Source organism: Mytilus edulis, chromosome 13 (genome assembly GCF_963676685.1).
Source record: "Mytilus edulis chromosome 13, xbMytEdul2.2, whole genome shotgun sequence".
In the NCBI taxonomy this organism is placed as follows: domain Eukaryota; kingdom Metazoa; phylum Mollusca; class Bivalvia; order Mytilida; family Mytilidae; genus Mytilus; species Mytilus edulis.
In genome coordinates, this window is record NC_092356.1 from 38,338,321 (window position 1) to 38,361,559 (window position 23,239).

General features: G+C 32.8%; 1 protein-coding gene across 1 annotated transcript in view; it reads right to left on the reverse strand.

Moving 5' to 3' along the window:
• The window catches only part of LOC139500291 (uncharacterized), a 94,403-nt gene that overhangs the window by 13,551 nt on the left and 57,613 nt on the right, over window positions 1-23,239 (reverse strand). Inside the window, exons 57-74 of the mRNA XM_071289033.1 lie at window positions 22,304-22,471; window positions 21,607-21,819; window positions 20,632-20,674; window positions 19,787-19,950; window positions 13,966-14,121; window positions 13,149-13,401; window positions 12,709-12,872; window positions 12,268-12,423; window positions 11,715-11,924; window positions 11,024-11,066; window positions 10,588-10,751; window positions 9,303-9,479; window positions 8,545-8,757; window positions 8,028-8,070; window positions 7,541-7,707; window positions 6,550-6,723; window positions 1,437-1,649; window positions 947-989 (exon numbers count right to left, since the gene is read on the reverse strand). Coding sequence (XP_071145134.1) covers window positions 947-989; window positions 1,437-1,649; window positions 6,550-6,723; window positions 7,541-7,707; window positions 8,028-8,070; window positions 8,545-8,757; window positions 9,303-9,479; window positions 10,588-10,751; window positions 11,024-11,066; window positions 11,715-11,924; window positions 12,268-12,423; window positions 12,709-12,872; window positions 13,149-13,401; window positions 13,966-14,121; window positions 19,787-19,950; window positions 20,632-20,674; window positions 21,607-21,819; window positions 22,304-22,471 — 2,764 coding nt within the window. The remainder of the gene's footprint in view (window positions 1-946; window positions 990-1,436; window positions 1,650-6,549; window positions 6,724-7,540; window positions 7,708-8,027; window positions 8,071-8,544; window positions 8,758-9,302; window positions 9,480-10,587; window positions 10,752-11,023; window positions 11,067-11,714; window positions 11,925-12,267; window positions 12,424-12,708; window positions 12,873-13,148; window positions 13,402-13,965; window positions 14,122-19,786; window positions 19,951-20,631; window positions 20,675-21,606; window positions 21,820-22,303; window positions 22,472-23,239) is intronic.

Sequence of the window (23,239 nt, forward strand, 5' to 3'; positions counted from 1 at the left end):
TTTAACCTGGACGGACGAAAGGAACGACGGACGGACGGAGGCACAGACCAGAAAACATAATGCCCCTCTACTATCGTAGGTGGGGCATAAAAAATTAAAATAGCCTTCCAAGACTTCATAATTATTTGGACAAGCTTCCAATCTACTGTATAAACATGCAATAATATTTCTATTGAATTCGTTGCTTCAAAACGTATTGAACAAATGATTCTTTGTGGATTTTTTGATACTTTTAGGGGATTTAATGATATTTTTAAATGGAGCTCCCAACAGATTGCATGCAGATATTCCAGCTACCATAATTTACTCAGCAATACTAGTTGGAAGTACAGGGACAGCAAATTAATTTACAGAAAGGAGAACATGACATGTATCCTTTTGCATAAATAACCCAGGAATCCCAGTGGCAGTGCAATTGGAATTGGTGCATGTATATCCTGCTGGGATTTATTTTTGGGATCCCGCTTTTTTTTCAGGGAATCCCAGTATATTCCAATCAAAATCACAGTATATTTCCACTGGGATTAACATCGGGATCCCGCTTCTTTTACAGGAATCCCGAAATTTTATCCCAGTACATTTACATCGGGATCCCGTTTCATTTGCGGGAATCCCGAAATTTTATCCCAGTGGGATCCCAATTGAAATCCCACAATATCCCAGTGGGATCCCAGTACATTTCAACCGGGATTTACATCGGGAATCCTGGATTTTTTGCGAGATTCCGAAATTTTTCCCCGGTGGAATTAGGTGCGATCCCAATTGGAATCCCATCAAAATTCCAGCCGGGATTCCAGTGGAATTCCAGATTTATTTTCTCTTGGTTATACAAAAGATAATTGGAAAGCTTAGTATAGTGCTACCAACTTGACCTCTATACTCAATGCACAGTTTTATCTTGTAACTTAGAGTCAGATTTTGATTTTCAGTATATAAACCAACTTACTCAATTAAGAAAATTCCTTTCAAATAAAACTGATGATGAGTCCCTAAAATACAAAAAAAATATGAATTACAACATTATCACATCACTAATAAACCTTGCATAAAACATTCAAAAAGTATCCTCATCATTTTTGTGGCATTCCTCAACAGCTTTTGTAAAATTAAAGAATACAATAAAATGATTTTGTTCCATCACTTTATTATCAACCAAGCATATACATGCTTGAACTTCCAGTGTTCAAAGTATCTAATTAATCTAATGTTATCAGTTTCCTAGACAATATGAATAAAAAAAATTATGTTCCAACTACAAGACAATAAAGTTGATTAACTGAACAAACTTTTACGTCCTTTGGTATTTGATGAAGACTTGTCTCATTGGCAATTATACCACATACTGTATCTTCTTATTTTCATATAGTATGGCATTTTTTCTGTTTCTTCAATTTCAAAACTTAAGAAATTTTTTATATATTATAATAATTTCTTACCATAGACATAATTCACAAGTGATTCATTGTAGACAAATTTCTCTATACGAATGGTTAATTGGAAGTTGCATGCATCAAGTTCAAAAGAGAAATCAAATGACATTCCGAGAGACAATACTTCCACACAACACTTTATTCCTGTACATGTATCCATGATAATACATGTAGTCTCCCCACTGTTAAGGTATGGAAGTGTCACATAGCTAGAACATTCTGTAAAAAAAAAACTTTAAGCAGCTTTAAAACTTGAAAAACTTGAAAAATAATACTTTTAATTACATCAGAGGCCCCTGAGGGGCCTGGGGTGTATTGCCATCGCCTACTTTTCAATTCGCGCAAAGATCAAAGAGATGCATATATAATTAGTTTTGGAATAATAACCGACATTATAGACCCGCGGACCTATATAGTGCAGAATAAAATTCGGTATCACTTCTTTTAAATTCATGTTTTCAATGGATACTCAGTTTTTTTTAATTTTTCTTAATGCAAAATTTATAATATGAAAATGTTTTGTCGTTAGAAATATTTGTATTTTTATCAAACGATCTTCAATATCAAAAAATTGTTGTTGCGGATGAATACCACGAGTGCGCAAGAGGGCAAGAGCGAGCGTGTAGAAAATCGAGAGGAAATCAATTCACACATTTATACAAAGAAAGGTAATTATATTTCAATTATTTGATTTGGAGTAACCTTTTTAAACCGTTTGTAGCATATATTTGTCTATAATATTAACGTAGCAAAACCAGGAAAATTTAATCTGTCATAATATTAAAATAAATTATCAGGTCACGTCCCCCGCAGCCATTTTGAAAATACCAGCAGATTGGGTAGGAGTAAGAAGAACCTGCAAGGCCTTTAAAGATAAGGTTACTATTTGTGTATTTTTATAACAACAATTTGTTTTTATAAAGATCTCAACAATTTTTTGAGTTAAATTTCTTTTCTTCGTAAATAACAAGTAGATTGATCACTTGGACACACACACGGAACTATTTTCTGTTTTTTAAGATACTGTTTCGGATTTTCGCTCCTTCTCCGACTTAGTTTGTTGCATTAGTATATGTGAATATGTCCCCTTGACTGGAAAATACGCGGAATTTGTAATGACTTTGACTATGTCTATGTAAGTAATTCTAATATATAATTATTGGTTGAATTTATTGTTTATATAATATTCAGAGAAGACTTTTTCTTCTTCCTATAGAGTTGGACTCTTTTTGAGTGTATAAAGACTCTTGCTCGTGAAATCAAGAGTCTTACTTTACACTGAAATGTCAGAATTTGGGTTAATCTGTTAATCACATTTACTGAATTACTATAGATATATTGGGAGAAACCTTACAGTTTTGGAGATATAAATATAGATTAACTGTCCTGTTTTTTAAGTCTTCCTTAGCTTGTAGTATTGTATTATTTTGACCATACATGACATGTATCGCCAAAATTATATGATAATTTGATGACATACTTGTCAGGCGCGGATCCAGAGGGGGGGTTCCGGGGGGTTGGAACCCCCCCTTTTTTTTGGACGATCAATGCATTTGAATGGGGACATGTAATTGGAACCCCCCCCCCCCCCCCCCCTTTGTCCTGGGTTAGGACCCCCCCCCCCCCCTTTTTTAAAATGGCTGGATCCGCCCCTGCTTGTGCTTATCATTCTCTACAGCATTATTTAATTTAATGTGTAACCATATCCATATCAAATTTTAGTAACTTATATTAGACATTTGTTCACACATACATGCATATGTGCATATGAGAACTTGAATTGAGCAAATATGATTAGTTATATCTATGAGAAATACAATCAGTTAACTTTATCTATGAGCACCCATGAGATCTTAAATTGAGCAAATATGATCAGTTATATGTTGAGTAAAATTTGAGCTAGATCTACTCAATTGAGTTAGATATATATCAATATTGAGACTAATCTTAATGGTTATTTGAGCACACATGAGCCTATTTATACTATTGAGAGCAATATTGGGATACTGCATGAGCAAACTAAGCAAATCTTTATTGAGACAAACCTATGAGCGCTATATTTTTAAATTTGTTCTTGACAATTTTTTGTTTATTTTAAAAAAAAATATAGGGACAACAGAGTTGGTGTATGTGGGTTCGATTCCCACCCTAGGCATTCATTTATATTGGCTGGTGCAAAGCGGGCAGTTTAGCTTAGTGGCCCCACACTGACTCTGTTGTTCATATGTTACTTAAAAAAATTTGGCGACATCGTTCAGGTCTTGCCATCTTTATTTTTCTATTCGAAAATCAGACACAACAAAACCATTGAATTATTGTGAAAATTATACCACAGATAACTATGGTAAAACTTTAATTGTTTTTGGCATAATTAAACTTGGCTGTCATCCAAGATCTAAAAAGTTTTTATATTGATGAATTATATATATCAGATTTGGATTCTTTTGGTTACAAAACATTTTGGATGGTACATGTAGGTAGCGGCCAAATCTTTATTCCTAAAGGCTTAAAGCTTTCAGGTCTGAAAATTGCCCAAAATCATCACATTTTGACAAATTTGGAACATAAAATGTACTTTTATGAAAAGAACTGATTTATTGAGTGTTAAGACTTTTGAAATAGACCCAAATTACGAACCAAATTGAGAACTTTTTGGAGTTTTATAGTTAAGGCTATTTTGGGCAATAAGTGAAACTTGTCCTTTGAATCAGTGGTTTCACAATAACCATTATATACTAAGTATCTGTTAGAAGATAGCTCTTTCACAGTACATTGTTAAACTTAAAGTATAATTGTGTTCTATATGTATAGTGCAAAATGTTCTCATTGCTAAACCAGTGGTATCCAAAGTATTAAATCCAGAACAAAGTAAAAAAAACCTAACAGTTGAAATACTATCCAAATGTTGTGATATTCAATTAACAAAAATACCATCATTAGCTAATGGCTATCTACATATAATACATTGTAATATTTACAATGAACCATTTAATAATTAAAAACCAATTGTTCAAAGAACAATTGAAGGTCTTTCCACAAGTGAACATCTATTTTATTATCAAAATATTAAAAATCAATCTAAAATGTCAGTTCCTATGGCTTTATAATATATAAATATGAATTTAAAGCAAAGGTCAAAATCTAGAACGTGCAAATTACCTATGAGCTTGACCTCAATTTCAAGGTCATAAACCAAGGATCTCAAATCAAAAGACCCTAGGTCTTTATTATGTATGGTTAACGAGTTATATGACTTTACACATAATTCTAAATATAAGATGGGCAAAAACTCCTATTTATTGTTTACGCACCCTTTCAACAAAAATTTATAAGTAACGGCATGTCGCAACTAACAATTGAGTGAAAATAAGATGTAGATATGTTATAAGGTTTTGAAAATAAGTAAAAATAAGCCAAAATAAAAAATTTAGAATATGACCTTGACCCTTGACCTTGACCTAATTTTCATTTTTTTTGGACCAAGGATCTCAAATTAAAAGACCCTAGGTCTCTATCACTTATGGTTTACCAGTTAGAAATGCAAATCACTTATATCAAATACATAAGGGGGAATAACTCTCATATGGAGTATCAGGATAGCTTCGGTTAAAACTAAACTCCGAATCCTGAAGATGTAACGAGCAATTTGGTAAAATAAATTTGTTGTAATCTTTTACGGTTGCGAAGGAGTAGTGGCAACAAGAAAAACAGTGTTTGGGGAGATAACTCTTACTGCACGGTTGTCAGTTTTAAAGCGTATAAACTATACGAAATCATATTCCAAATATCTAAGCGACATCTTTTGAAACAACAAAATTACGCAAGAAAAAAAATTAGGCGGAAGAAAAAAAAAATTAATAATCAGAACAAAATCAATAGGTCTTTCCACGGAAAGGTGGAAAGACCTTATTAGAAAACAGAACCTACAATGTACATGTATAGCTGCTAATTTAAAAAAAAATATAATGGATAAATGATTGACTGTGTTACAATAAAACCAAGATACAAATGTAACTCAGTGAAGCTATTTATGAACATTTAAAGAGTTTGTGTTGACTGCAACAAAAATCTAGAATAAGGGTTAGTAATCTTGCTGTTTTAACATCCATTTAATTAGCAATTGATCCAAAAGCTAAATGTTTCAGAAAAAAGACCTGGATACTACATGTACAAACATTGTTAATTAATGCCATTTGTAGAGCAGGATCTGCTTACCCATCCGGAGCACCTGAGATCACCTGTTTTTGTGGGGTTCGTGTTGCTCAGTCTTTAGTTTTCTATGTTGTTTCTAGTGTACTTTTATTTGTATGCATGTCTTTTTCAGTTTTAGTCATGGAATTGTAAGTTTATTTTCCATTTATGAGTTTGCTGTTCATCTGGTATCTTTAGCCCCAAAGTTTCCCCTGGGTCAATTATTTTTTTCGCCACCTCTTTCGCCAAAACAATATATTTTTCCCCACTTTATTTTTTAATTAGCCACAATATTACAATTTATCTGTTTTGATATGATTGTCTTGAACCTCTTTTTCATAGTTCAGTGAGTGACTATATAGCTACTCGAAGAATTGTTTGCTATGTTGATTCTCTATTATAAGTTACATGTATACGCTAACGATTTTTGTATGTGTGCATATATATGGTCATAATGCCAATCTAACAGTTCTCATTTGACCAAGTAATCATTGATAATTCACAAAGTTAAGTTTCCTAGTTCAAGTCAGTATCTCAGATATGATAGCATATTATATTTAATATTTGTACTATATTGTATGGTGAACATATCTGTCTGGTAGGTATAATATAAACACCTGTCATTTATCAATAATTCAACACAACTTGAGGTCCTCTGATGTTCAGTACTTCAGTACTTTGATTTTAGCTAAAAGGAATTAAGAAACAACGTTATGTTTAAAGAAGATATCATCTCCTATTGCACATATAAACTTCAGTTAAAACACCACTTTTCATTCAATGAAATTTTTACTTAATCTGTAGCAAATATTGATCATATTCAAAAGAATCTAAACTTCAACATTCTACATTTGTTATTAGCCATTTTCTTTTTACTAGTATATATCTTTTGATAAAAGAAATGAAATAAAAGTCATGTCTAATTAACCTCTTATCCAGCCATCATTGGTTGGTCCCCATGGTTCTGTTGATCTATCACAGGAATTTTCATTCATGAAAGACAATGCATCAAGTTCCTCAAGGATCTGGTATAACATGTACTCCTGTAACTCATCTGTCCTAGTGATATTTCTATCTGACATCCACTTCGTCAATGAAAAATCTTAAATAAAAAGAAAATTTAAATATTTAATAGCAAATATGTAAATGCTATGTTCTTTTCATATATGAACAAACACAATAAAAGCTAAATCTGCTGAACTTTCATGTAAAAAAAAAAATAACAATGATTATTTTTAGAGAATTGACCATTAGTGAAAAAAAGCATTGTACAAATGGGACAACATCCCTAATGTGCCTTGAAATGAGGAACTCAAAAGTCATGTGTAAGGAAAAAATCTCTGTGTAGTGATATTGGACATGTTTCTATTTTTTACAAATGACTGAGCTTAACCATTTGAGGTGATTAGGAAAGTAGAGGAACATAGAATAAATGTATAAAAACTATGGAGCTATTAAATGTGTTCAAAGTATTAAATTTTCAAAGAACTTATTGTGTTAAAAAGGGGATATTTTACCACAAGGAGCTGCATCACAAAAGGATGTTCGGGGTATGCTAATTTACGGAAAAAGTAATCTCACTTCGTACCCCAAAAATTTAACCACATATGTGAAAATGTCACAGCTTTGAAATGAGCTATGATACATATCCAAGTTTACGATATGGACTGAGCTACAGGAAAAAAGGTTACCATTACTGCCTATGTGAAAACAATTAAAGATATTGACCCAAATGTATAGCCAATTACCAGCTCCAAACTAACTGAACCAAATTTATTGAAAAAGGGATATCTGTGTTTAAACCAAAACAGATTGTCACACAAATGGAATCCACACTGTGTGTTTCAAATTAAAAAAAATACATGAGCTGTTCAATTATCTTGATGAACATTTTTATTTATTGTATGCAATAATCTTACCTTCTTCAGCAAAATCTTCTGAATATTCACACTGTTGTTTTGGTAGCAAGGCATTGTTCAGAACATTCACTATATCATCCTCACAAGTACTGTTAGCATCAAAACAAACTGACACATTCATACTGACAATATACATCTTGTCATCTGGCAAATCATCTATTGTAAAACTGTATAGCAAAATATTTAGAATAATCTATGATATCTAAATGCAACAAAATGATAATTCATTCTATATATAATTATTAACTGCAACAAGGACATATGTGTTTTTTCAAAAGGTCCAAAATGTTTAGTTTTTACTGACAACCATAATTTATATTACATTACATAATTCACAAGGAATATGACAATTAATGTAGTTAAAATTTCATCAAAATACAAGACACAAGCCACATTAAGTTTATAAAGATACAACAGGTCAGGTGATACAAGCTTAGTATATTTTAAAAGGCTTTTAGTGAGATTTTTTTCTAATCAAAATACCTACTTCAAGTTTATGACTCCTAATAAAGATACGGCTAAAACTGTACCTGCAAAAATCAATTAATTGTATCATATGTAATGATTATGAAACATAGATATCATTAATTTATAAAACAACTATTATTGTACATTACCTTATATATAATTAAGATAAACTGCTGAAACAGAGATATGTCTCGTCTGTATGCATACAATTAAGATAAAAGACAATCTGATGAACAGCAACATTGTTTGACCATGAACTATTTGGGAGGGCTTTGAAGTGGTCATCACAGTACTGAGATTAACAGACAGTAATGTAACAATATAGAAATTTTCATTGTCTATTGTAAGTAGTTCCTCTCAAAGTAACTAAAGCAAAAAACTGAACATTGAGAATTGGTAAATAATTGAAAGTCACTAGACCATGACCTACAGGGAGTTGAAATAAACAACAAACTAATATATGAATATTAATGCAACTTTATAGAAAATATCATTCATCTATCATAAGCAGTCATTATTATCCATTTTTTCCATACCCCAACTATAGTCTTGCAGACTTCTGTTAAACTGCATCTGTTCAATACCAACTGTCAGTCTATGATAACAAGGATCAATGTCCAGGTAAATGTGGAATGATTTGTCCAGCAGCTCCACATTCATACAGCAATCCACACTGGTACATGTATCAGACAGACTGCAAACAATGTTGTCTGGCAGTGGTAAGATCGAGCCAACTTTATGAGGGCATGCTGGAAAAATAGTCGGGAATAGCATAACTCTAATCAGATATCTGTAACATGTAAACAATCTGTCATTTTTGTTTTTTATAGAGTTCATTGTGTGAAACAAGACATGGAAGGGGTAATCGTGGGTTAATTGTAACACTGAATTTAAAACTTTAGATTCTGTTTCTTTTACACCAAATCTTGAGTTGTGCACAAGACATTTAATGGAAAGGATTTGATGGAAGCATATATACAGAGAAGTATAAAGAGATATTCTGATCATTACAGGGAGAAATTGGTACACTGAAAAGTGGTATAAAAATAACTTTATATACTCAGGACTCATGATAACTTGGGGTACCATTTTTTTGTAAATTTCCTGCAGGTATTTAAACCACAAATTTTATCAAACAACAAAGTATAAATTTTCTATTGTATGTATGCTGTTTTTGGCAAAAACATGAAATCAACTTCAATACAACAGTTCTTCAATTTCATGAAAATTGGTATTGACACAAATAAATGAATCTACAGTAATAGATACACTGAAAAACAAAAAAAATCCTTACAATTTCTCCATCCCTCAGCTGTAAGTGGAAAATCAGGACGGCTGCTTGTATTACATTGTTTACTCTCATAATACTTGGAAATACCAAGTTCTTCTAGTAAATCTGTCAATGATTGTCCATCTAAAGATGTATTTGCTGGATATCCATTTTCAATTTCCCATTTTGTCAAAGAAAAATCTTCAAATGAATGAAAAAAGATCATTAAAATACAGACAATGAGATTCATCCTTCTAAGGTTAGGTGATAAAAATTAGTCTAGATTAGGTTACATATAAAAGACTATCTTTGTCAGACCAGAACTCAATTACCTGCATACAAAGCTGCCATAAAATTTAAAAAAAAAAGTATAACAAGAGGCTGTCACAACGACAGCAAACCGGATTTATTAACATTTATTTGTGTCCTGGCAATATCACAAGAACCATTACTGATGAATGGTGAAAGTGAAAATCGTCAATATCAAATTTGACCTCCATTTTGTCATCAGTATCAACATATTAAAATTTGAAAAGCTTAGATTGAATGGTTCATGAGTAAATGCAACAACGTGAATGGAAACACCATTTTAAGATCTTTCAAGAACCATAACTCCTGAACGGTAAAAGTCAAAATCGTCATTATTGAACTTGACCTCTATTTTGTCATCAGTAACAACATATTAAAATTTCATAAGCTTTGGTTGAATGGTTCATGAGAAAATGCACGGACACGACGGGAAACACCATTTTTCAATCTTTCAAGAACCATAACTCCTGAACGGTAAAAGTCAAAATCGTCATTATTGAACTTGACCTCCATTTTGTCATCAGTAACAGCATATTAAAATTTCGGAAGCTTTGGTAGAACAGTTCATGCATAAATGCACAGACACGACTGGAAACTCCATTTTTCAATCTTTCAAGAACCATAACTCCTGAACGGTAAAAGTCAAATTCGTCATTATTGAACTTGACCTCCATTCTGTCATTAGTAACAACATATTAAAATTTGGGAAGCTTTGGTAGAACAGTTCATGCGTAAATGCACGGACAACTCCATTTTTCAATCTTTCAAGAACCATAACTCATGAACGGTAAAAGTCAAAATCGCCATTATTGAACTTGACCTTCGTATAGTTGTCAGTAATAATATATTAAAATTTTAAAAGCTTTGGTTGAACGGTTCATGAGTTAATGCACGGACAACATTTGATTGCCGCCCGCCCGCCCGCCCGCCCCCCCGCCGTACATCCCCAAATCAATAACCGACATTTTTGTCACAAAAATCCGGTTAAAAACTCAAATACCTGGTTTTAGGAATGGCCTTTTCCAGTCACAATCTTCTTTTGCTAAAATATTGTTTTCAAGGATTGTAATCCTATAATCACATGTTGCTTCAGAATCCCAGCATATGCTAATGTCCATACTGATAATATAGTTGTTACTTCCAGGTAATTCTTCAAGTTGAAAACTACAATAAAATACTAATGAAATAAATAAATGTCTTAAGAATAAACAATTCTTAGATTATTGTCAAATAAATGACTTTTTAATTAGACGTTTTAAGAATATAAGATATGAACATGTATGTTATAAAATCAAAATTTCAAAGTTACTCTTATTCTAAAGATATATATCTTTTGCTGTATCTGATAAGTATAAGTTGAAATTTTAGTACAAAAATAGTGTTTACTCCATTTTTTTTTACAAATTAAACTTTCTTGTGGCTATAAGACAACTTACTGAAGTCGATAAATTCCACCGAGATAAATTTCATGCTCTGTTTCTAAAAAGAAATAAGTAAAAGATATTCTTTTAAATCACATACCATGGTATTTTGTATCAAATTATGATATGCCATTATCATCAAGATTCCGCTTTTGTTGTAGTGTACAAGACTTTAAAGGGTCTGTTTAACCCTGCCCCATTCGGTATGTATGTCCCTGTCCCAAGTCAGGAGCCTGTTATTCAGTGGTTGCATGTTGTTTGTTTATATGTTACATATTTGTTTTTGTTCATTTTTTGTACATAAATTAGGCCGTTAAGTTTTCACGTTTGAATTGTTTTACATTGTCATTTTGGGGCCTTTTATAGCTGACTTTGCAATATGGGCTTTGCTCATTGTTGGAGGCTGTACAGTGACCTATAGTTGTTAATTTCTGTGTCATTTGGTCTCTTGTGGAATGTTGTCTCATTTGCAATATCTTCTTTTTTATATTTATAAAACCATCAATGTTACTGCAAGTAAAAAATATAGTCATTGCAAAACAAAACTGTATTCGCAGTATAGCAAGTCATTTTAGCAGGGTTATTTCTTTTACTTTTTTTAGAGGTAAAATGATGCTATATTCAAATAAATTAATTTTGTAATTTAGTTACAAGGTGAAAAAAGGGACAGTTAGAACATAACTACAAAGAACTATAAAATACTTACTCCAATCAAATTCAAGAAGTGATTTTGAAAATTTATAATTTTCGGTTCCACCATCAATAACATCATTGCATGAATCAATATTAATGAATACATTAAGACTTGTCAGTATCTTCTCATCGTAGACACAACAGTCTATAGAACTACAATGACCATTGATGTAGCATCTAACAGGTCCATCTAATGGGTCTATGTTTGCAATCTTTGAACAATCTGTAAATAGATGGATTTGATTAAAGAACATGTTTGATGTTTTGACATGGAATTTTCTGTCAAACACCATTTTAGATCATACTAAATAGTATACACCATTTTTGGTCATACTTAAACCTATATTTGCATGCCACATTAAACAGACCTCCCTGCTTACATGGTGTCTGTGAGTCACAGCTCAATATTCATGTATGTGCATGTCCTCTGGATTTTGACATTCAGATTTCCCTGTTAGAAACATGTGGTTCAATGTTGTCAGAAATTATCTATTCAGATGGAAATTCTAGTATAAATTTTAACATGTTGAGGGGCTAATCATAAATTGACCAAAAGGTTTCCATACCTGACAGTAATCTATTATCCACAAAGTGATTTGGGCATGAACTCTCTTCCATGTAAAGTCCTATTCTTGTTTCGTCAATTAGGTGTAGAATAAGCTCTTGTTCAGAATAATCATAGTGATTAAGCTTAGAGATTCTCCAGTCACTGTATGAAAAGCCTGAAATCATATACACTTAATATGAGCTTACATTGTAAACAAAATATTTTCAAACATTTTATTTTCATTATTATTATTAAAGATTTAAACAGCAAACAAACACTGTTCCTCTACTTTAGGAAACTATTTACAATCAATTTTTTAAAGTTTATTGTTTTAACAAAATATGTCATTTTGAAAGAATTCTACTGTATGTAAATATCTACTTAAATTAGCACATCACAAATGTACTCTTGTTACTTTTTCATAGTTGTTATATATTTGAATATGTTTATGTATAATTACTTGGTATTGTATAGTTCTGCCTCCAATCACATTTTTCTTTGGGCATGTCTACATTGTCAAATATTGTGATATGTTGTAAACATGGTTCCGTTGATGACATGCATACTTCAAGTGACACTGACAATCTGAACTTTTTAGCATACTGTAAATCATGTATCTGATAGCTGAAAATAAAATCACCTTCATTACACAATGTTCAATTGAGGAGTTTATGAACTATTAATCATTTAAATATCCGACAAAAAATGTACGAATTTGGGTTCTTTATGTCTATATAAAAAAAGAAAAGCCATATTTAAAAACTTTAAAATCTGAAAGAAATGCTGAAACAGTTATCCTTTGCAAAAGAAATTAAAACTTTCATGAGAATCAGTTAATGATGGTCAAGATGTTTAAATTATTGAAAGATCTGTTACTCATAACACTATCATAATACTAACTTAATTCTAAGGATTCCATTTAGCCACAAAGATTTCTTTGTTCCCCACTGATAGCTGGCAAGCATCTGGTCAAACTGCAGTCTTTCAATTCCAACAGTCAACTTTAGGTTACAAGCATCTAGATTCATAAACATGTTAAATGACCTCTGAAGGACAGGAACTTCAACACAACAGCTGATGGAAGTACATGTGTCACCCAGATGACATTTTGTTGCTGATGGTAGTACTGGTAAACTTATAGATGCCAAACATTCTGGAAAGTAAGAGGGTATATAAATAGTATACAGCTGATTCACAGAAAAGATTAAAATGGATCAAACTAAATAAAAAGAAAAGTCAAGAGTTCAAAATTTAATCAAAAGATCAATAAAATCACTATTATAATAGAAAACAATTGGTAGAAAAACTTGAAGCTTCATGTGGCTTTTTTTAATAAAAAAATAATACAATACAACTAGATAATTTGTGTTGAATGGAAAGTAAGTTGGCAAAAAATCTGGTCTATGAAATTAACTGATAAAAATAAAAAGACTTTGCACCACTCATCAATTATGATAACACTGCTATAAGTATTTGGTAAATATAGAATAACCATACATTGTCTTGAAATATCAATGTTATTTGTACAAGGCTTAGAAACAGGTAGAAAACAAAGACACAAGAGTTGTGAAATCATATCAAATAGAGAGTAGTATGCTCACATAAATCTTAATATCATAAGAAAAAAACGTCAGAGAAAAGGCAATATAGCAGTACAAAACACCCACTTCATTTTGAGTAGGATATTATCAAAATAAAAATACATTCTAAATCATACCAGAGTTCCAGCTGTTGGAGAGCACTGTGCTGTTGTTACATTCATTTGAGAAAAAACTCTCTATGTCCAAATCATTGTACAATCTCAGAAGATCAAGGCTACTTAAATTTCTAGAATCAATACTTCTCTCTGAAGTCCAATCCAAAAGGTCAAAATCTGAAATGGAATTAATAAACATATCTTTTCAATATCAGCAGACAGTATCTGATGTTCTCTAAATATTATCTATTCTCTTCTTCTATCAAATTATTTCTTTTCTAATAAGAGGCTGTTTCTTCTTTATAAGCATTTAGAAAAAGTTCTTGAAATACAGGAGTTATTTTCAAATAAACAGTTTTTTAAGGGCTTTTAAGGGCATTCAAGTTCAATCATGGGGAATTATGTATTCTCTTTTCAGTACTATTATTGCACAAGTTATTTAGCAAAATGAATTTGAATAAAAAAATCTTTTGGCAAAATTTACGAAGCCATCCACACTTGTATCCATCTGGAAACATTTTATAATTTTAAAGAAAAGGCTATGGACTGTGTTTTGAGAAAGTAGTTTTATAAAAATTCCAATAGATTTTATATGTGCTTCATACAAATGTTAACCAATTTTGAGGATTTCAGTTCTTTGAATAAGTCATGTGACGTTTAAACAAGATGGACGTTTGAATTTTTCACTGAAAGAACTGTGATAGATTATTGGAAAAATCTTCTGATCTGGATGTGCTAATCGGTTAAAAACCAGAATATTGTGATAAACAGTTATAAGGGAAAGTATACATACACCAAAAACCCATAACACTCTATGTCAAGATATCCTCCACGAAGACCAAGGCAAAGTTCCTCCGACTCTGATTGTGATTTTGTCCGTCCTTCGCCCAAAAGATTGAACACAAAATCGTACTCTGTTCCTATCCAACCTTCTCAGTCAATAATGTCCGAACCAAACTCAGACCAAAATGTATCAACAAATGATTTATATAAATTAATGATGAGTATTAAACAGAACCAAGACTCTTTAAGAACATCTTTAGAGCAAAGAATGACGAACATGGAAACAAAATTCACACATGAGATAAGCAAAGGTATACAATCTTTGAAAGATGAAATGTCAATGGAATTCGCTAATGTTGATAATAAGATCAGAACATTGGAAAATAAAATGTTAAAATATGAATCAGATTTACATGTTAAAAACACCACACAATCGGCAATTAACGAAAACAGCTCACAACACAAATTGGTATTTAAAAATATCACCCATGATACTTCGGACATGGAAAGCCTTAAGGCGTATGTTAACGGTGTTTTAAATGCCATAGGGCTAGACTTTAACGTGGTTGATGTTCAGAAGATCGGAGGTAAAAATAACGGTACAACTAACAATTCTAATCAATCAAAAACCGTTCTCGTAACTTTCTCTGATGGAAAAGAACGCATCGATGTTCTTCGGAACAAACGGAAGCTAAAAGATACGGAAGATTACAAAACCTTATACATTGAAACGGACCGTTCACGTCATGAACGAATGCAAGAGGCGAACCTTCGGCGAATCATTAAATCGATTCCAAATTTGGAATTCCGGGGTGGTCGTGTTGTTGAAAAATCAGAATAATATGCATGCCAGTCAAATAAGACCGATGCAAAACTGACAATTGGTAGTTGGAACTGCAACGGCTGGTACGTTAAACGACAAAATGACAATGGCAGACTTTTAAGGGAAAACATTTTAACTTCTTTAAATTGTGATGTGTATGGCATTTCTGAGACCCATCTGAAAGACAATGAAGCTATCGAACTAGATGGTTATAAGTGGATAGGTTGTAATAGGCGAATTCTTTCGAACAAAGCGTGGAGGGGTAGTGGTGGAATAGGATTTTTGATTAAGAACTGTATACTTGACAACTTTGACGTCGATATTCTTGACAATAGTAGAGATGATATTCTTTGGATTAATTTGAAATGTAAACATGACCAAAACTTTATGCTTTATCTGTGTGTGTGTTACCTGCAACCGGAACGGTCAAGTAGGGGCAACATTGCTCAGGAATTTTACGACCATCTTCTATCGCAAGTGTATCTTTATAGTAGCTGTAATCCAGTCCTAATTTGTGGTGACTTTAATGGGCGCATAGGAAACTCGCAAGATCGGACTGACTCTATCTGTACTTTACCAGATCGATGCTATATTGATTCTGTAAAAAATGCGTTTGGTGTATTTCTGTTGGAGTTCTTGAACGACTCAAACTGCTCTCTGTTAAACGGAAGAGGAGACAGTACAAAAGACAATTTTACGTACGTTTCGCCTATTGGTAAATCTGTCGTTGACTACATGATTACTCAGCATGCTTCGTTCACAAAATTTTACGATTTCGAGGTAAAACTTGTGTCAGACTTGCTGATCGATTACAACATTGAAGTACATCCCAACTCAAGAGTTCCAGATCACTCAGTATTACAGTGTTCATTCGATTATTCGGAGTATCGAAATTATTCAAGTCCACAGGTAGCGAAAACGCCAATTTATGAAAACAACTGTGTACAATCTGTGAGGCGAAAATATGACGTCACAAAGATACCAAATGATATATTCAAGAGCGAACGATGTGTGCGCTGTTTAGACAAAGTTGTCGATTCACTACTCGATCGTCATAACATTGAACAAAGGATTAACTCAATCTATGAAACGCTACTGAATGCAATTCATGACGAAATGGACAATGTTCTTGACTACAAAGATTCTGGACAAAGCACACACAAACGTAAACGCTGTAACACAAAACCGTACTGGAACAACGAATTACGAAATCTACTACGTGAGGTAAATATTGCCGAAAAGGACTATTTGAGTTATCAGGGTGACCGTCGAACCAAAAAAAACCGCAGGGAGATATTTAAAATAAAGCGTAGACAATTCGACAAACGTTTACGACAAGAAGAACGGAAATATACAGCTCAAAGACTAAATCGAATAAAATCAATCAATCAGAGCAATCCAAAAGAATTTTGGCGTGAAATCAATAAACTAGGTCCAGGAAAAAAATCGACAAACATTGATAGTGTCAACATGGACGATGGGTCAGTGTCTCATGATCCCTCCGAAATTTTACAACGATGGAAAGAGGAGTATTCCAAACTGTTCTCAAGTGACAATACAAAAGTTGATTCTGAATTTATTGAGCAACTGCAAAACCTTAATTCACAACTAGAGCGTGAATATGAAAACCTCCCTGTTAATCAAACATATGCTGACAACACGAGAACATCTGAATTGAACGAACCTATTTCTCTTGATGAAACGAAACGTGCGCTAATGAGTTTAAAAAATGGCAAAGCAGTAGGAATAGACAATTTACCTAATGAAATACTTAAAAGCGATGTACTGTCGAAAACTCTTCACGAACTGTTCAATGTGTGTTTTAGCTATGGAATTGTTCCAGATCCTTGGTGTCGAAGCATTATATGTCCTCTGCTAAAAAAAGGCAAGGATTTCCGCAATCCGATGGATTACCGAAGCATAAGTCTGATGTCAACTGTCGCAAAAACATTTAGTCAGATTTTGAATGAAAGGCTCATCAGTCATCTCGAAAACAATAACCTTCTCAGTGAGGAACAAAACGGATTTAGGCGACTTAGATCATGTCTGGACCATATCTTTTCACTGTGTACAATATTGAGAAACAGGAAACTGCAGAACATAGACACTTTTTTGTGCTTTGTTGACTTCAGCAAGGCGTTTGATTCCGTGAATCATACTATACTCTGGAATAAACTTTTAGCCGTGGGTGTGTATGGAAATATGTACAAAGTAATTAGGTGTCTCTACTCAAAGCTACAAAGTGCAGTACGATTATCGCCTACGATGTTTACTGAATGGTTTTCCGTTGATTCCGGTGTCCGTCAAGGGGATAATCTCGCGCCCACACTTTTTGCATTGTTTATTGATGAATTGGTACCACTCATTAACGGACTCTCTTGTGGCGCATTAATCGGTGACGATATGATCAGCTGCTTGCTATACGCTGACGATCTAGTTCTTATTTCGGGAACTGTTGACGGACTACAAAATCAGCTCAATGCTCTTAACGATTGGACAAAGACACAATTAATGAACGTTAACACAGAAAAGACAAAAATTATGCATATTCGAAAGACTACAAAGGACAGAACTCAATTTACGTTTCGACTAGGGGACAACATAGTTGCATTTGTAAATAAATATCGTTACTTGGGACTCACATTATCCGAGCATATTGATTATAATGTCTCTGTCAGTGAACTCGTTAGTGCAGGTAGTAGATCATTGGGATCTTTGATATCTAAATTCTTTAATATGGGTAATATGGACTACGACATATTCACGAAAATTTATGAAAACACTGTTATTCCTGTACTTGACTATGCATCCGGTGTATGGGGAGCAAAGCAATATGACAATATCGAACGCTTACATTATAGAGCAATCAGAACTTTTCTTGGCGTCGGCAAAACAACACCAATTCCAGCAATATTAGCAGACATGGGATGGCATCCAGTTTTCATTCACAATCAATGTAACGTTGTCCGCCTATGGTGTCGTCTTATGAACATGCCTGGTCATAGGATTTGCCGAAAAGTGTTTGTTTGGGATCGTGAAATGTCGAGACGTTACCGAAACACATGGTTTAACAGCGCAAAAACTCTTCTGGACAGATGCAATCTTTCACACCTAACTGAAAACGACTCCGCTATCTCAACAAGATTCATACTCGACTCTGTAAAAAGTAAACTTGTAGCAGATTTCAAAGACAAGTGGTTTAACGAAATAAACAGTATGCCAAAGTTGAGGACATATAAACATTTAAAAACCGATTTTTTTGCCGAGCCATACGTACAAAAGCATTTAACAAGGACACAAAGATCTGCAATCGCTAGAATTCGCTGTGGTACTTTCCCACTAGAAGTCGAGCGAGGACGCTATAGAAACATTCCAATCGAACAACGAGTTTGTAAAATGTGCAATACTGGATCTATTGAAGATGAGCAACACTTCATCTTGTACTGTGATCGTTACTCTGTTTTGAGAAATAAACTATTTACTTCAATATCACCAGACCCTGCTTATCCTCTACGCATAAATGAACTTCCTCCAAATACTGCCTTAAATGAACTGTTATCTAACAACAACAAAAGTATAGCAAACTTTATCTTGGACTGTGATCGTATCAGAAGAGAAATTATTTAACTATTTTACTTGAACTGTTGAATTTTCTAATAATTTAGACATTCGTCCAAAACTATGTGTTATCTATTTTTCAAATTTTGAACTTTAATTTGTCAGTGCATCGTAAGCCTATCTGGCTGGCTGTAATGTAATATTGTATTGATATGTATCTATTGTATATATACAGGTTGCACTATAATAAATCATTCATTCATTCATTCATATAACAGTTAAATCAATTATTTTTGAATGATTTTCTACAAGATCAACATGTCCAGATTGAATGCCAAATTAAACTCTACCTAGTATTTTTTTTGAAATTTTACCGTTCTTGAGCATGTTGAGTGAATAGTATTGTATTCATTAAACAATTGTTACCTATAAATAGTTTTCAAAGGTACCAAGCTTATAATAGATACCCCAAACACACATTTCATCTACATAGGACTCATCAGTGACCCTCAGATCAAAAAAATGTTAGAAAGCCAAACAAGTATAAAGTTGAAGAGCATTGAGGACCCAAAATTCCAAAAGAGTTGTGCCTATACAGCTAAGGTAATCTATGTTTCGGATAAAGAAAAAATCTTAAGTATTTCGAAAAATTAAAATTGTATTTATTGAAATGCTTACCTGCAACACTGAAATCATTCTGTAAATTTCTTGGTTGTTTAGGAAGTCGTGTATTCTTTAGTATAAAAGTAGACCATGCACATGGTTTGTAACTCTCCCAACAAACAGAAATCTCCAGTGTCACCAAGTAATCATTCTGATATAGTGAGTCGTATATGTTATATCTAGATAAAGAAATATATATAAAACACATGAATTATTGAACGAAATATCAAATAAAACCAAAAAATCTTGTTGAAAATGTTCAAATATTCCAATGATTTTTTTCATAGCTCCAGTGCTTTCACTGTTAAGTTCTGCAATTTCAAGCATCATACTTTTTTTTACAGATAAAAAACACTGTCAAATATCCCCCCCCCCCCCCCCCTTTCCCAAGTTAAGTATTGTTTAGAAGTTGAATTTTTCTAAAGAGTAAAAGTACTCCTAGCAAACCTCAAAAAAAATATACCCCTTGCCACTTGCAAAGTACTCAATTTGCTCAGGGAAAATCACCTATAATTAATAAGAATAAAAGAGATGCACAATAGCTATTATAACGGTTGAAAATGTGAAAGTTCAACAGGGTGTAATACAGGGGTTAAGAAGGAGTTGCAAATAAGAAATAGGAAACTAATCCCCCCTAACTAACAAATTAAGCAATCCCAATATTCACTTTGGTATCAGAACCAATCCTCCTCCATTCCCCCAAAAAAACAAGCAATTAATTTGAAATAGGTGTAAAATTACATCTTGTAAGTAAGATAAGATAAAAGATTCTATCGAGCTTTTTAGGAGCAGCTGCAGATACATCATCATCAATATTGACTGCTTTAGAAAGCTGCAAGTATAACAATAAATAAACATACCTTAATCTAAACACATTTAGCAATCTGAATTCATGTTCAACACCTGAAAAAAAGGAAATTTCGTAAATAGTTAATTCAATGACATCTAGGGAGGGACTAGGAAGTACTTACTACGAAAAAGATCAGGGGGTTTAAAATGTAGTTTATATCATGCTTTAAACAGATAGATGCAATACAAAATAATGGTCACAGTTCTTATTGTACTTATGATACACGCAAAATTAATTTTGAGTGTATAGAAAGAAAACTGAGACTTTTATAGCTGACTATGCAGTTTAGACTTTCCTCATTGCTGAAGGTGGTAGGATAACCTATAGTTGTTAATTTCTGTGTCATTTGGTCTCTGGTGGAGAGTTGTTTCATTGCCAATCATACCACATCTTCTTCTTTATATGAATGATAAAAATATTTTTCAGAAAATAAAGAGAAGAAGTAACCTGGACTCTTTTTCTAGCTACAAAACAAAATAGTGTGGATTCATTAATAATCGTTGGATACCAATTTTCGTGGATTTCATTGGCACAGAGGTACTATGAATTTAAATGTTCAACTACTTACAAATTTTCTAAAGGAATGTATGCAGACTTTGGCAAAACAACCAAATCTATTATCGACGAAAATACAAGTTTTTCTCAATCCACCAAAATTGGTATCCATGAAAATAAATGAATCCACAGTAGGTAAATTGAGTTATCTCCCCTTATATGGCTTATTTTGACAAAAATCTTTTCTAACAGTGTCTCACCTGCTATTACTACTGAGTAAAAATGTTATGTTTCCTTCCAAACACTTAGTCCATTTATCAGTAAAAATACTAAAAATATCCTTGTTTTAGTAAAGTCTGTGTTGATAAGTTTTTGAGTTTTCTGTGTTATGTTTTCTGGATTTGTATTTAAATGTCTTTATCTTTTGTTCATGGTTTTGTCTGTAGATATAAGACTTATTTTTTTATTGAACCTTAGCATTTAAATTTACCAAAGTCAAATCCTAGCAAGGAGTCCCGGAATTGGTGCTTTCCTATTCCGATCTCAAGTAACTGTAAATCCTGATTAAGTCCCAAATGCACCTCAATGGTTTTTCCAATGAATTCCAGTTTCAAACAGCAAGATATTTTTGTACAGCTGCTTTTTAAGTGACAGACCAATGGATATGATGTTATATTTGGTAAATCTGTATCTTCAATACAATCTACAAAATAATTAAATCATTCAAAAATATATTAGACTCAATACAAAAATGAGGTACATGAGGCAACAATTTGCAAATTTGGTTAATGTTAACTCAAAAAACTTTGTGTCAAACAATCTGTGAATATTAATTTGTTTTGTAAAGACAGACAGAGCCTATAACCATATCCCCCACTATTGCTTACTAATGAAACCCCTGTTTTAAGATTTGTTTATCAGAAAGTTGATTAGATAGAGCCTGTATATGTTAGTATAATATACAAGTATTTGGTAAACAGGATGTTGATGATAGGATTGATGAATATGAAAAAACTGTCGCATATTAAAGCAACCAACATGAAGCTCAATAAAAAATTCCAGGAAGCTCTGATTTATAGCTCCTTGAAATGATGTGACAGAAATTTCATGTGATATACAGACAGACAGGGGAATCTACAGAGGTAAAAGAATATATTAAAATGTTCCAAGAAATAAAAGCGTCATACCCTTTTTCCAACCATTGACATCAGCTTCATGCATGCTAATAACACAAGCTTCATCAGATGTATATCTTGTCAGCCCTGTTTGTTCCAGAAGTTCAGATACATAGTGTTCTGGCAAACTGGTATATAATACAAGTTGTCTTTCTCTATACCACTGTTCTAAAGAGAAATCTGTAATAAAAACGATTTAAATTATGTCTTTGTCAGCTTGAATATTGTTCGATGATTATGGTTCGAGACCAGAATTATTTCATAGTGCATTTCTTTTAGACAATAAATGCAATTTAAAAAAATCCCACCTGCGCTTTCTCCATAATTTTTTTATAGTGTGTTGCACTACTTTTGGAACAAATTATATCAAAATTGTAGAAAACTTCATCAGCTCTAACTCAAAATATGGACAATTTTATGTTAAGGGGTCTTGAATTCTTTTAACAGCTTCCGAAGTGCTAATTTTTAACCTTTTTCAACTGGACCAAATGACTACTTTACTTTAAAAGGCATGACCCGAATTATTTGAGAGTGTCATTTCATCCCTGAACTTGCTATTTGAGGTATCAAACATGGAGATATACATTTGGAAGGGGTATATACAATAAATTGGCAAGTAACACACTGTCCACACTAGGGACTACATTCGTGGACAACAAAAATTAAGGGACGACAATTGTGGTCTTGAACTGATGCTTATAAACATTGAGTGGCTAACAATACATGTATATTCAGAAGTTTTCTTCAATCATCTTATTTTGTACTTTCCTGTATAACAAATTATTTTTTACTATGCGAAAGTTGCTACAAATTGAGTGTGTTCTGAGGGTGGTAAAGGGTTATTTTCGTGCAACGTGATCGCCGTTTTTTATTTCACGTTCAACATGTTTTTACTTTTTTATTTGACGTTCAGTCGTGCAAGACGGGTGCCTCGTTCAATGTGTTCTG